The 17,175-nt window shown below is 45.5% G+C and overlaps 1 protein-coding gene across 3 annotated transcripts in view; it reads left to right on the plus strand.

Moving 5' to 3' along the window:
• Positions 1-2,136: 2,136 nt before the first annotated feature.
• The window catches only part of MCOLN2 (mucolipin TRP cation channel 2), a 55,686-nt gene continuing 40,647 nt past the window's right edge, over positions 2,137-17,175 (plus strand). Inside the window, exon 1 of one of the 3 annotated variants that reach the window (XM_057310519.1) lies at positions 2,137-2,454. In XM_057310519.1, the coding sequence (XP_057166502.1) occupies positions 2,378-2,454 (77 nt within the window). In that variant the 5' untranslated portion in view covers positions 2,137-2,377. Of the gene's footprint in view, positions 2,455-2,809; positions 2,924-17,175 lie in introns of those variants that run through there. The other 2 variants (XM_044383681.3, XM_057310520.1) reach the window with 2 other exon arrangements.

The raw sequence follows: 17,175 nt of genomic DNA on the forward strand, positions 1-17,175 counted from the left end.
TGAAATGTGAGGTTTTACAACGACTATAAGCTATTCTTGTAGAACTTATGGCTTTTAAAAAATGGAAAATCTAAGTCTCTGAATCCCCTGGTATTTCATTTGCACGCTGAAATTTGAGAGACTTGGAGTTCCCCATTGCAACTTTTTCTCCCTCTACAGTGTTTGATAAGAATTTACTGTTTATTTTAAAAATAATACCTTCATAAAAATTAAAAACAATGCCTTTATACCTATCAATAATGTATGTATCACCAATTACAGCTATTTATGTACATGTATCTTTTCTCCACTTTGTGAAACTAAGGAAACTTCTCCAGATCAGGAAAGCGATTCAAGGGCAGTAACTGTTAATCATGTCTCTGTGAGTGTAGCCGTGTGGTGAGAATAAAGGCTTTAGAAACTCAAAGACCTGAATAGAAATCTTGGATCTACTACAAATTGTGTGGGTGACCTCAGGGCGGCAACTTAAACCTCTCTGAACTCATTTTCCTCATTTCAAAAGGAGAGGACAGTACACGGAGTGCTGAGTGTTCAATGAGATAACATGAGCAGGCACTCTGGGTTACTCCTGGCCCCTTGAAGCACACAGCCCTTGCAAATGGTAAACGTTCTTAATAAATGCACTGTTCGCAATGAATTTTCTTTTTAACTACCCACTCATAAGTTATTCAGTAGAAATCCTGAAGCTTTAGAAAACACCTATAATGAGTAGTTGGCTGATATAAAAAGAAGTTATCCCAGTTTACAGTCCCCTTCTAAAGGGATTGTTGTCCCTAGTGGAGTCCTAACATTTTGAGGTTAATAGTGTAGTTCTTCATGGGCTTTTCTTTGAATTAAAAAGGCTTGAGAATTCCTTAGCATAAAAACTGTGTGTATACATATACTATATGTGATATATAATATATGTGCACGTATTTGCACAATACATATATATATACACATATATATATACATATATATACACATATACATATATATGTGTATATGTGTGTGTATATATATATATACACACACACACACATAGTATGTCTTACTTTCCATATACTCCTCTAACATTTTCCAATCAAGCCACAGTCTGTCTTTTTCACGGAGCCCACATCCTCCCCACAAGAACAGCACTGGACAGTTTCCTCTCTTCTAAAAAGGAACCTAACCAAACCACCCTTGTACCCACCTGTGGGGACTGTACTATGCAAACGGGATCTTCCAAGCCTGTCCGCACCCAGTGGGCACCTCTGATGAAAGGGACTCCAAAATAAGGCAATTTTGCCTTCAAGTGAGTTTCAAAAGGGCAATTATGTATATATATTTACATCATTCGGTCCAATTACGTCTACCTGCAGACGCATATGAAAATAAGTACCTGGCAGAATATTTTTGCCTAGCTAACCCCAGAAATCTTTAAACACTTGCTGATCCAATCGCCTGGAACTCAGGACTTTCCTGCTGCTGCTGCTGCTGCCGCCGCCACCACCACGGAAAAAGAAGGAATAGGACTCCTTGGAAAAGGGGAGGTCCGCCGGGTCCGAACTACCGAGTAAGCATCACCCGCAGCTGAACAGGACATTTGGGCATGTGCCCGAGACCCTCGTCTATAAGATTCATGCCTGGTTTCCAGCAGGCGGGTTTCCCTTCCTTAGTGTTCTGGGAGGGAAGAGCAGCGGCGGCAGCAGGCGGGAGCTCGGACTTACCCAGTCCCACCGCTCGGGTCTTGCAAGTCGGCGCGATCCCTCTGTCCCGCCCAGGGCCACGCGGACACGCACTCCCTGCGTCGGCGGTCCGCTCCAGCTTCCCCACGCGAGCGAAAGGCGATTCGTTTCTCTTTTCCTTGTGCGTCCATAGCTCTTAACATCTCTGAAACATGCCCCTTGTCGCAGAGTTTTGTGATCATACACTTCAGAATACAAACAAGGTCTAATGAAAACTTATCCGAGTGAACTTGCCAGTTATGTGAAGTCCTAGAGGAGAGGACCATCTCTATCTTATCCCGGTGTCCACAGTACCTGGCACTCGGCTTGGCACTGTGTCCCCAACGTATCAAAATAGAAATGACTACAGAAGTGCGCAGAATGGTGTAGAAAACCGGAGCAAAGAAAGGCAGGAGTCTCAGAGGGCAGGGAGTGCGCGCCCCCGCCGCCCGGGGGCAGTGTGGAGGGCGCGCGGGCCGCAGCAGCGCTCCACCGCCGGGTTCCCTTCAGACGGCGCTTCTCCCCAGCCCGGCCTCTCCGCAGACGCTCAGGACGCGGGACCCGCCGGCCACAGCTTCCGGCACCGCCGGAGGCCACAGGGCAGGGGCCTCGGGCGAGCACCTCGTGGCCGAGGCAGGTGTAGCCGTCCCACCCTCGGCCTCCTCCTCTTGACCCGCGGGGGCCGCACCATGCCTCCCGGCGTGGAGGCTCTGGACCTGCCGGCGTGGAACGGAGCCTCAGGCGGGTCCTGGGGGCCCCGCGGCAGGTCAGTACCCCCGAGGCGCTCGGCTCCGCCCCGCTGGGCGCTCCATGGCCTCCCCCCTCCCCCGCATTCCACGGTCCCTCCCCGGGGGCCGCGCCGCCGCCCCCTCCCCGGGCCGCTTTCCTCCTGGGGTCTTCTGGCGGCCGCACCTCCGCTCCACCTCACGCCGCCCCCGCCGGCCTCCGCTTCGCTGCCTCCCGCCCCCGGGGATCGGAGAGGCCCGCCGGCTTACACATGGAAAAAGTCCCCCAGGGCCCGAGTTGAGAAGCTCTCCGCCAGCTCCCCAGTCAGCCCTGCCTGGCGGGAGGCGACGCGGCGGAGGTGGTAGCTCCGGGGCGGGGCGGAAACGCCCGGCCACGCGCCCCTGGACTCCCGGCGCGCACTTCAGCGCTGCGGTCCAGCCGCCACCCCCTGCGCCCCGCCGTCCCCACCCCGGGCCCCGGTCTGCGCGCCCCGGGCGGCTGCAGGAAGGGTAAGAGAAGGAAGCCCGCCTGGAAGGGCTCCGACTTTAGGGGAGGCGTGCCCGGAGGGCAGAGATGCGTGTGCACTGAGCGGTTTTTCGTGCTCGGAATCCCGGACGAAAGCTGTGGAAAGTTTTGAAGGCGGGGGCAGGGCCCCGCTGCCTTATCGGTTTGCCCCGGCCGGGGAAGCCGGAGAGAGGATCAGGTGTTTTCAGGCCAACCGTCGGGTGAGGCGCCTGAGCTGTGTCTTTCGGGATGTCAGATTCTGGAGGAGCTCTCATCAAGTGGATGGCTTTACTGTTCTGGCTAGAGCTTCCTCGCTGCCTTGGGAGAGCTTCTATGAACTGCTTGCAGTTGGTTAAGGAAGGCTGGGCTTTGCCTTCCAGAACAAACAGGACTTTTCCTCAGGTGGGAGGGTGATAGTGTGGTTAAGCCCCACTCCTCTGCCTTTATGAAAAGGCGTACAGTTCAGCCGGATGATGCTGCCAAGGGGCCCCACCTCCGTGGTCAGAGCTGCAGCCGCCCAGCTGCGCAGCCGGGGGTGGGGGGGTGACAAACAGGCCTGGGCTCCCCCTCTGCCCGAAACAAACATAGGGGTGGGCCGTTAAATTTTCTTAAAATAGTGTAGAGACTCTCCTCCTTTTCCTGCGTGGCATTCTCAGTATTATAAATGGACTTAATGCTAGCAAGGAAAGCCAGAATTCAGGGGGAGAGTTTACTTGATCTCTCGTGGCCAGATAAGTATTTAGCTAGTTCCAAGCAAGCGCGGCATGTACTTTTTTATAGACTTTTGAAAGGCCAGTTTTGAATTAGGAGACATAACTTAGGTACAACTTTTTTTGACAACTGTGTGCTTGTGAATGTTACACCAAAGGACCATCTCTGTTAATGCTAGATGTCTATTTTTAATGGGGCAGATGGGCAGAAATTATACAATTCTTCCACCAGCCTTAGCTGTAAAAGCCCTGTCCCCAATCATGGAGAGCAAATGGACTCTGGCTTTATTTATTGTGTTCTGCTTGGACTGATAAACAGGCTTGTGCTTATGATGGGTGTGGCATATAATCTTTCTCTTTTTAAAATCTTTACTCCAGTATTTTTCCTAGCCTATTTCCTTCAGGACTTAACCATTTGTATCCTCTCCAGTGAGCATCTCCAGGGGCTCCCTTTCTTACAGTACGGGACACATCCTCGGCTGTGCACTAATAGCTTTTGAAGGGATTCAGATTTGAAATATATACGCGTGTGTGTCTGGTTGTGCAGTGCCCAGTGGGAAAAAGGATTGTATCGTTGTAAACCGAAAATGGAAGAAGGGGTCATTAAGAGAGATGGGAGAAGTTGTCTAGACATCAGGATAGGAATTCTGATGTTTTCTGTTGAAGGGACCAGCTACCTCATTCTCCGCAGAGGTGGGATGCGGGCTTCATGCTTTCAGGAACTGCTCACCACCTCTGTGATGTGTCATCTTTCTCTTCATACTTTGAGTCAAACTCCCATGACCGTAAACTTGGCCTTCTCCTGTAGCAAACCTTCCCTAAACCAGGTTCTGTGGCCTGGACCCCTTAGAAACACACATGTCCCACTCTTCGCCTGACTGCTGCCATGCAGAGGTCAACCCAGCGATGCCAGTTTTATTTAACTTCCTGCACTTCAAAATCAGTAAATCCTGATGAACTGTTTGAAGAGGCCATGTTCTTTTCTCACAAAGAAGAGCGTATCAGGAGCGGTGTTTTTAACAATAGAATAATAAATACAAAATCTCTTAATGAGGCAAGGAGGAAGAGTAGGGAGACAGATTTCAAACAGAATGGCAGAGAATAGCGAACTGAAAGTCAGGAATGAGCCTATTCACAAGCTGGGCCCTTCAGGCTCAGTCTCTAACAGCGAAGTGAAACCCAGGATAAGACCATCCTCAAAACTCAGTGGGAAAGCAGGTGGCTTCTTGTGGCTACAATTTTCAAAGTAAAATCGGTGGCCAAAAGAAATCCTTTTGGCCAGGAAAGTTGGGATCTTCCCTGAAGCTCGGCTGTTCTTAGCAGAGGCCCGGAGTGTGGGTTCGGTGTGTCAGTTCTGAAGAATGAGATCACCCTTCAGGGAGCATTAACATCACGTGTTGTGGGCTTCATAGAGAAAAGAAATTTTATTTCCAGACTTCATTCTTTTTTTATTCAGACTGCAATATTCTTCTCAGGGACAAATGTCTAAAGCCAGGTTTTGGTTGGTTGGTTGGTTGGTTTGCTTTGGCAATCATTGGGGGGGGGGGTGCTTCCCCCTTTTTTTAGCCTACCCCTAGCTGAGCTTTCTGCTCTGTTTTGATCTTGGGTCTCTGCTTCCCCCGCCCCCCGTGTGACAAGACAGCATTGGTGGGGAGGGGGGTGCAGTATTCCTGTCCCCTCAGTTGGGAGATGGCTTCCTTTCTTCTCCTTTGAAGGTTGTCTTTTGTGATCTCCCCTCGAATACATCTAGTGTTTCAGCCTAAAATATCTGTCAGGCAATAATTGGTGACTAGTGAAGCTAAAGCTTCCAAAATATTGTCCTTGCTCTAATTCCAGGAGACCCATAATTTAAGCGGTGGGCTTAAAAAAATCATGTTACCTATAGCTACTAGAGGGAATTGTTAGACATAGGGTGAATCTAGGGATTCCCCAACTGACACTGAGATGGGCTTGTCTGAAAATAAGGTAAACTCATTCAATGGTTTGAGGAGAAAATGATCAATTATGGCTTTATGGCTTTTAATTTTACTTTTCTTTAGGGATAGGCATCAGCATGACTCTGTTAAATTGGGCACTTATTGATATGTTAGAGAAAGCAAAATGTAAGGAATGCCATAATGCCAGTCATCTTCTCAAGCTTTTTTTTTTTTTTTTTGAGAGGGAGAGATTGAGAGAGAGGATGGGCAGAGCGAGAGGGAGAATCTTAAGTAGGCTTCATGCCCAGTGTGAAGCCTGATGTGGGGCTCGATCTCATAATCCTGAGATCATGACCTGAGCCAAAATCAGGAGTCAGAGGCTTAAGTGACTGAACCACCCAGGTGCCCCATCTTCTCCAGCTTTAAGTGCTTTTGGAATCCTGTATTGCTGAGAAATGGAGTTTGGCTTTACTTATCTCTGACCTAGAGAGCTGATTGGTCAGGATGTGCTTTCGAAGGGGTTGTGACTTGTTCAGAACAAGCACTTTTTTTAAAAATAATTTTTATTTTGTTATATTAGTCACCATACAGTACATCCCCAGTTTTTGATGTAGTGTTCCATGATTCATTATTTGAATTGCTCCATGCAATACGTGCCCTCCTTAATACCCATCACCGGCCTATCTCAATCCCCCACCCCCCTCCCCTCTAAAGCCCTCAGTTTGTTTCCCAGAGTCCACAGTTTCTCATGGTTCATTCCCCCTTCTGTTTACCCCCTTCATTCTTCCTTTCCTTCTCCTACCGATCTTCCTATTTCTTATGTTCCATAAATGAGTGAAACCATATGATAATTGTCTTTCTCTGCTTGACTTATTTCACTTAGCATAATCTCCTCCAGTCCCATCCATGTTGCCGCAAATATTGTGTAATCGTTCTTTCTGATAGCTGAGTAATATTCCATTGTATATATGGACCACAACTTGACCACTCTCTCAAACCGTAAATAAAGATAAACTCCAAATGGATGAAAGACCTCGATGTCAGACAGAAATCCATCAAAATCCTAGAGGAGAACATAGGCTGCAACCTCTTTGACATCGGCCACAGCAACTTTTTTCATGACACATCTCCAAAGGCAAGAGAGACAAAAGAAAAAATGAACTTGTGGGACTTCATCAAGATAAAAAGCTTCTGCACAGCCAAGGAAACAGTCAAAAAAACTAAGAGGCAGCCCACGGAATGGGAGAAGATATTTGCAAATGACACTACAGATAAAAGACTAGTATCCAAGATCTACAAAGAACTTCTCAAACTCAGTACATGAGAACAAGCACTTTTAAAATGTGCAGTCCTAGTTCTGCTTTTCTGCAAATCCAGAGGCAGCAAAGTGGTGATGGGAGATGATTTTATAGGAACTTGATGGCAAGGTTGGTCATCTGTAGGGAAATTCCTGAAAGTTGTAGCATGCACATTTTTTATGAGTGGCTCTAGTGGAAAATGAGAAGCTCTACAGTCTTTCTTCCCAGTGCTTCTCAGGATTAGAATGAGCACGTGATTTATGTTCTAAGAGCTAGGCTTAGAAGGTAACCAAGGTTTCTCTGACTTTCTTTTCCTTTTTTTTTTCCTCCTTGACTTACTTTAATTGGGGCCTAACTACCCCAGAGCCTCAGGTGTCTGAACTCTCTCTCTTTCTCTCTCTCTCTCTTCGTCTCTCTCGCTTCCTCTCTCCCTCCCTCCCACCCTCCCCCTCCCTGTCTTCCCCTTCCTCTCTCAGCAATTCAGCAAATCAGTTCATTGTAAGAATTGAAGTAAAAGAAAAAACCCCAGTGTGGTTTGTTGGGAGTGTTCTAAAGTTTTCCATCTGCCAGATTGCCCTGTGACACCCCCCCCCCCCCCCATAGAAACACTGAAGTTCAGTCTCTGCATGACTTCCCCACTTTCTCCCTCCTACACAAATGTTGGGCAGGGAAATCCTGGATTACCTGGTATGTATTATTAGATCCTTTTTTTTTTTTTTAAGATTTTATTTATTTATTCGACAGAGATAGAGACAGCCAGTGAGAGAGGGAACACAGCAGGGGGAGTGGGAGAGGAAGAAGCAGGCTCATAGCGGAGGAGCCTGGTGTGGGGCTCGATCCCACAACGCCGGGATCATGCCCTGAGCCGAAGGCAGACGCTTAACCGCTGTGCCACCCAGGCGCCCCTATTAGATCCTTTTTGACATAGCTTATTTTAACTCATATGATAACTCAAGAATCTGTATGTCAGTCACCAAAAATCAAGGAAATGTGGAAAATTTAAAGAAGAAAATTGAGATTACATATAACACGACTTCAAGAGATTACCAAGTTTTGGTTTCTTTTTCTGGTTTATGCCTTCCAGACCTTTAAGATGTCTACATACAGATATAAATGTCAACATTATTGGAAAGATGGAACCTCAAATTATTTATTTTGTAACTTTAAAAAAAAATTAACAATATGCATAGACATCTTTAGGCCAATACAAAGTTGCCAGTAGGGTTACAATGAACATTTTTGTAGCCATCCTTCTGACTGGTGCTTGTTCTGAAAAACTCACACCCCCTTTGAAAACACATCTTGAGGTTCACAAAGTTTTAAACATTTGTGGCATAAATCCATAGAAGGTTGATTCCTAGATCACAGTTACTCTCCTAGATACTGAGTCCAAGTGCCCTTGAGAAATTTACATTTCCATCAATAGAGTTTTAGTCTCATTATTGATAAATAAAACTTAAGATAGATTTTCACCAGTCTAGCTGTTAGTACATTTTTTGTTGTTGTTAAATGTTCGCTGTCCTGTTCAGATCCTTGGCCTGTTAATATTCTGGGTTGTCTTTTTCTTACTAATTACTCAGAGCTCTCTACAGATAATAGGTGGTAGACTTTTCTAACTATTTAAATATATCGCAGACCTTTTCCCCCTTCTGTCTTTTAACTTCTCGAATTGTAGATGTTTGTGTTAAGATCTGTGTATCTTGTGCATAAGGTCTTTTTCACTGGCTTCTAAATTTCATCATCCTTAGAAAGGCATGTCAAATCGTATTTTAAAAAGTTCTATTTTATGCTTCAACCAATTTTATTTTTTTTTAGATGTATCTAAATTTTACTTTTGTGTTTGGTTTCAAGGAGGACACTCATTTTCTGTCTCCTCAGTGGATTGTGGAATTTTCATGATAACAATTCATGGAGTCATTCATTCTTTGGAAAGACTTTAGGAATATTAATTAAAACAAAATAGGGTTTCTATCAGCAAACCAAGCAGCTAAATTACCTAAAACTCTCTAATGTATCTTGGCTAAGCAAGCCTTTTCAGTATATTTTTAATTCAAATTTTCCTACCCGTGTGTTAGACTTTGCATTCTTGTTGTTGTATTGTTTTTATTATATTTGTTGCTGTTGCTGGCATCATTATTAGTTCATCTTATCAAGTACCGGCCAAGGAAATGTTCATGTTGTCAGGGTTGTTGTCTCCTTCATTGACCCATTTCTTCCCCCCCAAATATTCACTGAACACCTATTACATGTTAGGAGCTCTGCTGTATGCTGGGGGATGTAGCGATGAGCAAGACCGGGCCTCCATGAAGTTCACTTGTAGGGAAGACCAATAAAGAATGTGATCTCAGTTATAAAGGAAATTAAGTGATGGGAGAGGCGGTGGGGAAAGACGAGTTGGAGCCAGACATGAAGAGAGCTGGGGGCATAGCAGAAGGACAGGTGAAACAGCAAATGCCAATGTCCAGATCAGGGACTGTTCCAGGAAGGAGGCCGGCCATGGGGTAGTGAGGAAGGGGAAGGGTAGGGTATGGGAAGGAGTGGGCAGGAGATTTTTTTTTTTTTTTAAGATTTTATTTATTTATTCGACAGAGATAGAGACAGCCAGCGAGAGAGGGAACACAAGCAGGGGGAGTGGGAGAGGAAGAAGCAGGCTCATAGCAGAGGAGCCTGATGTGGGGCTCGATCCCATAACGCCGGGATCACGCCCTGAGCCGAAGGCAGACGCTTAATGGCTGTGCCACCCAGGCACCCCAGGAGATTTTTAAGCAATGTTAGGGGAGTTGGATTTTAGTCTGAGAGCTGGGGAAAGCAACTATGGAATTTTAAGCAGGGAAATGATATCTGACTTGGGCTTTTAACATTACCCCTCTGGCTACCATGTGGGAAAGAGGGAGGCTGTTGAAGTTGTCAAGTGAGAGGTGACAGGGCTTGGACCAGGGAGGCTGAGGCGGTTAGAGGGAGAGTTGGGGACCAATCCATGACATGCTTTGAAGGAAGCCTTGATCAGTTGGGTGTGAGGATTGAGGAAAAGGCGGAGTCAAAGTAGGGCTCTGGAGCACAAGTTCCTTCACTTTCCTGCCCATTAGAATCACCTGAAAAGCTTATCAAAAATCCTGATGCTCAGCTCATAACTGGGCCCCAATTAAATCAGAATGTCTAGGGGCTGGAAGCCAGGCACTGAAACCTTTTCAAAGTCCCCAGGTGCTTCTACTGTGTAGCCAAGGGGGAGAACCACTGATAGGGGAAGTGATTACAGCTGCAACATCTGGGTAGGTGTGTGCGATCACGGCATTGAGCAGATGGGTGGAGAAAGGGGTGGGGAGTTGGTTGAGAAATCTAGACATGTGGGTAGAGTTTCAAGGAAGAGGTTGGATAAGGGAGTCTGTTCAAGAGAGAGATTCATGTGGGTAGTATTTAAAGCCACAGGACTGGGCAAAGTCTTCTAGAAGGGAGGACGGAGGATGGAAGAGCGCTGGGCTGTGTCGTGAGGCACTCTGGCAGCTGAAATCAGATGGAAGAAGAGCCTACGAAGGAGACTGGGAAATGCCCAGTGAGGTAGGTGGAAAACCAGGGGAGTGGGGTGTCCTAGAAGCAGAGAGCAGAGGCTGTCCCAGGGATGCTGTGGTCAGCTGTAGCAAATGCTGCCAAGCCCCTAAGCCTGAGAAGTGACAGCTGGAATCCGCAGCAGGAGACGGTTCACCACTGGGGTAGAACAAATGGAAACCAGGGGTTTGCTCTAGAGAATCTGAAGCCCAGAGACACCCTGAGCAAAGTAAATGTTGGATTTGTTCCATCAGATGGCTTTACTTGTTTTTTCCTTCTCATTTTGATAACATGACCATTTAGAAGTCTCCTGAATTTTGGACTAGGATGCTATTGTCTGCTAAATATCACACATTTCTAAAAAAGAGAAATTATATCTGAAATATTAGTTGATTTGAACGTAACACTTTTTTTTTCTTCATTCCTATCTTATAGACCATGACTCCTTAAGAAATATTTAATTCCGGGAATACTGGAGGGAGTCAGTAAATTGGATTCTTTGGGGGCAGTTTGCAACTTAGGGTCCCTTAGTTGCCTCATACATAAAATAAGGAGAGGGAACGGGTAATCTCTAAGGTAGAGGATTTCAAACCTGGGGAGCTTTTTGAAAGCCCCGATGCCCAGGCTGCACCCACATCAATTAGGCCAGAATCTCTGTGGGTGGTAGCTGGGCTTCAGTGATTTTCAAGTGCCCCAGGTGACTCTGTGTGCGGCCGAGTTGGCAAACAGTGGCCCTGTGTCTTTGTCTAGCTCTTATATTGAATTATCCTATTCTTGGGTATTAATATATTTCTTATCCTCAACAAAATCAGGTAGAAGGGAGGAATGGATACTGGGTAGGCAGTTAGCAGTGTCTATCAAGGGAGGTCTCAAAATTTACCTTCCAGGCTTCCTTTCTCAGGAAGGGATTGACAGATACTCTCCATAAAAATGAGGGAACAAAGGAAGTCCAGGAAATGGGGAATCCAATTTGGGAAGGAGGTGAAGGGAATTCCTAAATTGATGGCCCCGAATCAGAATTAGGAAGCAAGCCCTGTACATTGGAGCAGGAGGATGAGGGTCTGGGAATAATGAGAAGAAACAAATTGACAAGTTGCCCAACTTGTTTGACTGAATTGAAGGAAGCTGGCAGATTCAGCCAGTTTGGTGGTAGAGTCCTTGTTGGTATGTTGAAAACTAAGCAAATGCAGAAAAAGGCAATTAACCAACACCTGCTTTTTACAAGAAAGAATAAAAAATGGTGGGGAGGGGCACCTGGCTGGCTCAGTGAGTAGAGCATGCAACTCTTATTCTCAGGGTTGTTAGTTCAAACCCCATGCTGGGCATGGAGCCTACTTAGAAACAAACAAGCAATATAAAAATCACAGTGCACTAGGGATTCAACAACGAAAAGTATTTGCACATTCACTTTATAAATTCTAAATATTAATGTATTCAAAAGTTTTATTAAAATTTTATGGGGACAGTGAATGGGGAGGCGAAATATGTATGTTTTCTTGTGGGAAGCAGATATAAGAGCTAGTCATCTTTACCATGGGAGGATAAAAATTGATAATATCTGAAAGAGGAACAAATAGTGGGACAACATTATTGAGAGATATTAAAGTAAATAACTGAAGAGAAACATGAAAGAAGTTGTCTCTAAAGAGCAAAAATCCAGGGTGGGTTTGTTACAGTTCCTTTAAAATTATGTACACTATTAAGTTGGGGGAGAAAAGGTGACATTTTGGGGGGGGTAGGTGGGACCAGATGATGCAGAGCTACCCAGATGTGGGTTCCTGGAAGGCTGGTGGTACTCATTGGTCCCTGTGCTAAGGGTACAGGAAGGGTGGATTTGGGACGTGGTTCCCCTGCTGCCGCTGTGTCATCCTCGGGGACTAGCAAGAGAGTTGTGAATTAGGAAACCCGGTTGGTTCTAGCAGCACTGCACCAATACAAGATACCGAAGCAGGGATGTCTGTCAGGAGCTAGGGGCACAAACACCAGTTTCTCCAGAGCTAAGGAGTTTCTAATATCAGCAGGGATAACAAAAGAACCACCACATCCAAGGTGTGGTTGGAGCTCTGAAACACTAGACAAGTGGTCCCAAATATTTTAGATAACTTACCCCATCAATTAAAAGAACGTCCACTCTCTCTGAATGTATGTTTGTATATTGTATGTAGAATCATATATACTATAAAACAGGTAAAATAAGCATTTTTAAGAGAGGGGAGGGGCAGAGGGAGAGAGAGAATCTTAAGCCCAGGGTGGAGGCTGATGTGGGGCTTGATCTCATAACCCCGAGATCATGACCTGAGCCAAAGGCAGACGCTTAACTGACTGAGACACCCAGGCGCCCTTAAAGAGTTTTCTTGATAAATCTGTTTTGTTTTTGTTTTTTTTACAGCTTCTTTTCAGATCAGATCTGCTTTTCATCTTTTTAAAACTCATGGCAAACAAAGTTTGCACTAAGAGGGTATTCGTGTTTCCATTTTCCTGATGTTAACTTAGGCTCTCATTAGTTTTCCAGTTCAGTCTCGTTTTTTTGCCAGAATCTTTATGTCATTTCCCACCTTGTGAGGGTGGGCTAAACTGGATGGTATACTCCAAACGTGCTTAAATGGGCCCACATAAGCCTTTAGTGGTAGACAGTGCTGAAAATCAGGGAGGCCACCACCATCAAGCCCTTACTTTGGGAACTCGCTTTCTATCCCCCAGGATGCATTGCATACCTACGTGAGTCCCACGCATCTGTCCTTCTGACCAAGTGAGGACAGCTTCGGCATGACAGATAATAATCCCTGTATTGCACCCTGTAAACCTTCACTTCTGTCTTTGCTAGCTTTGTCCAGTTAGAAGCCCCAACCCTTTCTTCCCACATACAAGTGAATGGTCTTAATTCCCCCTTGCGCGTATGCACCCCTCTTTGGAGGCCACTATGGTAGAAAACAGTCTTTCCTACCTCTTTTTGAGTAGGGTAAGGGTCATGCAAGTGAACAGCTAGCAGCCTGGGCTGGTTAGCTTATTTGCTGAGCCAGTTGTGCTAATAGGAACAAGGTACCATCATTGAAATTGGTATGTGCATTTTTCTGAGGCAAAGGTCAAAAGCTTTCACCAGTTCTCATAGGGGGTTATGGCCCCATGAGATTAAGAATTGCTGGTAACTCATTTTCTTTTGCATTTTTTAAAACTTCAAGCTTCCATAGACTTTCTTAGTCATTGATATGTTAGAGCTGGAATTGCTCTTGGTCACACGATAGCCTTAAAATTAGCTGACATTACACAGCCCTGATTATCTGAGGAAAGAGTAATAACAGTAGCTTTGATGTGCTTCCTCTCTGACTTCTCCCCATAGTACGAAGGCTCGGGCTTCTTTCTTTCCCAAGTCCTGTTTACTTGGCCATTCTAGCATCACTAGCTTTTATTTAGCCCATCGCGTGGGTGAATTTCCATTCTATTCCAGATCTTGTTTTTGTGCTCACCAGTACTGTGCTTTTTCCCTCTGATACTTTGGTCTTTAACAGTGCTGTTTATTAAGCTTATATAATCCAGATCATGCATTTCCTATAGTTTAGTGAAACATAAATAATTCATGAGTCATGATTGTTCTTATTTATTTCGAGCAATTTCAGTTTCAGGACTCTGCTGCCGTTGATGGGTCTGATTTAGACCGTCGTTGATTTCTCTTCCCTAACTGCTTTTATGGTGCAGTTTCTCTTCCCCCGAATTGTGTTATGAGTTCACCGCTCTCTGTCCTTTTCTGAACCTGTTGGGGATTTTCACCATGGGTAGCAGAACTTGCAGTGCTTCTCCCGCTGTCTTCATTCTTGCGTGTAAAGTTGTGACGGAAGCTTCAAGCCTCCTACACCAAACACCCAGCCTGGTGCTCAGCATGGGAGGGTGTTGGATGCATACGTGTCAAATGCAGCGATGTTTTAGTCGTGTGATATTGTCTTGCCTCTGGTTTTTTCAGTTTTCCATCTTTTTCACGTTACACCATTTGTTTGTTTTGTACTGTTGTGTTTTTATTATAAGATGTCTAGTTATCGGGGCGCCTGGGTAGCGCAGTCGTTAAGTGTCTGCCTTTGGCTCAGGGCATGATCCCGGCGTTCCCAGCGTTCTGGGATCGAGTCCCACATCCGGCTCCCCCGCTGGGAGCCTGCTTCTTCCTCTCCCACTCCCCCTGCTGTGTTCCCTCTCTCGCTGGCTGTCTCTCTGTCACATAAATAAATAAAATCTTTAAAAAAAAAAAAGATGTCTAGTTATATGTGAGTGTTTACTACCCTTCACCGACCAGGGAGATAGGGCAGATCTACAAACTGGGAAGAAGAGGGCAAGAAAGAGCCCTCAGGAAATAAAGTTTAGAAAACTCAAGCATTTACGTTATCCTTGAGATTCCAGAATTCTTGAACCAAAAATATCATTACCTTTTCTTCCAAACTTTAGATGTTATTTTTTCGGTAAAGATTTATTTATTTATTTTAGGGGGGAGGGGCAGAGGGAGAGTGAGAGAGAGAGAAAATCCCAGGCAGACTCCCCGCTGAACACAGAGCCCAACACGACACAGGGCTCCATCTCACAACCCTGAGATCTTGACTGGAGCCGAAATCAAGAGTCGTAACGCTCAACCGACTGAGCCACCCAGGTGCCCCCAGATGTTATTTCCAAACTGAAGCTGGACTTACTAAAAAGAGCCATCTTATCATAAACTTTTATTATTCACATTAATTTTTTCTGTATTTCTACATTTGACTAGTACTACCCTTTATTTCACCAGATGGCTCCTGTATGCTTGAGGGGAGAGTTTTTCGTGCTGGCTTTTCCATTTTTCTGTTTATCCTTCACCATGCTAGCAGTATTACAGCTGCTCTATAAGTGAAAAACTTCTGGGTGGATAGAGTTCTGTAAATAATTTAATGCAATAAGTGACCCTGATGTTTGTTATCTCTTACTTTGTGTGTGTGTGTGTGTGTGTGTGTGTGTGTGTCCGCGCCCGTGCGTGAATTATCTTTTTTTTTTTTTAAGATTTTATTTATTTATTAGAGAGAGAGCACAAGCAGGGCGAGCAGCAGGCAGAGGGAGAAACAGACTTCCCCACTGAGCAAGGAGCCCAATGTGGGACTTGATCCCAGGACCCTGAAATCATGACCTGAGCTGATGGCAGACGCTTAACCAACTAAGCCACCCAGGTGTCCCTGTGAATTATCTTCTTAATAAGGTTTCTTAGAGTAATGTTAACATCAGTTGCCATTTTTTGAACATTTAGTGGTCAAGTAGCCAAAGAAACTAGCACCTGAAGGAATTATTTGAAGCCATCTGAAGCAGCTGGGGCAGTGTCCTCTCTGTTCCTGGGGTGCTCAATGCATATTTCAATTATAGTGTGGAAAACATTTTATTTTACTCTCATGTGTTCATATCTCTCCTCTCCGCTGCACTGAGCTGGAAGACAGGAAAGTGCCTCTGGCAGAGCTGGGCTCACAAGGTGTTCACTAAGTATTTGGCCTAATGCCCCGTGTTTCATACCACTGTTTTCGAGAACACCCTCTCTTCTTTCTTCATTATGGTGTTTCTCACACTAGAGACCAAGGCAGGAGTTTCCATGCCATGTTCTGAGGGTTCTATCACAACTTTTCAGATGTCTTTTTCCTTTTATTAAAGGGATAAAGTACCGTGAATCATCAGGATGATTCCATTATCAACAGGGATCCGCTAAAGTGATGGTGGTCAACTCTAAATTTAGTACTGCTCAAACATGCCCATGAAGATTTCTTCTGGCATGTTCTCAGGGGTCTGAAGTCTCATGTCGGTGGATGTTGCTCTCAGGCACAGTTAAGACACCACGTTCTTCTGGGAAATGCCTCCCTTGGTGCTCCTTGTCAGGGGCCCTCAGGACATGCACCCCCTGTGTGTTATGATGGGATTTCCCCTCTGTCAGAGGGGCCTGTTTCCACAGTGTTTTTCACACTAGGTCCGGCATTCACGGAGCTAGGTGGTAACATGGGACTGTGCATGCACAAGTCTCTCTCCTACCAGATGCTGAACATCTGCTGTTCAGGGGCGCTCTCCAGCTCAGAGTCCCAAGCGCCCATCTCGGCCTCAGCACAGTGCACGGTACGGCAGTCCGATCCAATCCAGAGCTGACCGACCTGGACGCAGGCAAACACATTTGAAAGGTCTCCACATTCTTTTGAGATGAGACTCATGTGGTCATTGATTTTTCATTTCTAAAAGTATTTTTTGTTTTTACCAAATTGGTCTTATAGATATTTTTACCTGTTCTTGTCTTTTACTATGCTGACCATGATCGTCTTCCAACCCGTGTCGGATTCTTGTAGACTTGGCCCTGTTTCTGCTCCCTGTTTCTAAGTAGACTGTTCATGTTACTTGGTTTCCTCAGGTGCTTGGTTTTATCTTGAGACCATCTGGTCAATGTGGTTTTCAAGTTATTTGTTAGAGTGGCCAAGTCCATGGATGAACCTCTGGAGAGGTCTGTGTGAGTTTGCTAGAAGACAGGGCAGTCTCAGTCTGGAGCCCCCAGAACCAAGCAAGTTCATGGTCTGATGTTCTCTGGCTCATCCAGGTGCGAGGCTCAAAGGGCTGTGTCATGAGCATTATTTCTAAGGATGAGCCTATTTTTTAAATTGCCTTTTTTCTTTTCTTTGATTTGAAACTACTCTGGGCTTCTCTGTAGTCCTCTAAGTTTGGGGACAGGCTGTTTTGATGCTAGGTACTTTTCTGAGAGGGTGGCTCTTTGGGACCCCCATCTAAATTGAAGAGGATCTCCTGTCAGATCTTGGATGGGCTTTGG

Source organism: Ursus arctos, unplaced genomic scaffold (assembly GCF_023065955.2).
Source record: "Ursus arctos isolate Adak ecotype North America unplaced genomic scaffold, UrsArc2.0 scaffold_12, whole genome shotgun sequence".
Lineage (NCBI taxonomy): Eukaryota > Metazoa > Chordata > Mammalia > Carnivora > Ursidae > Ursus > Ursus arctos.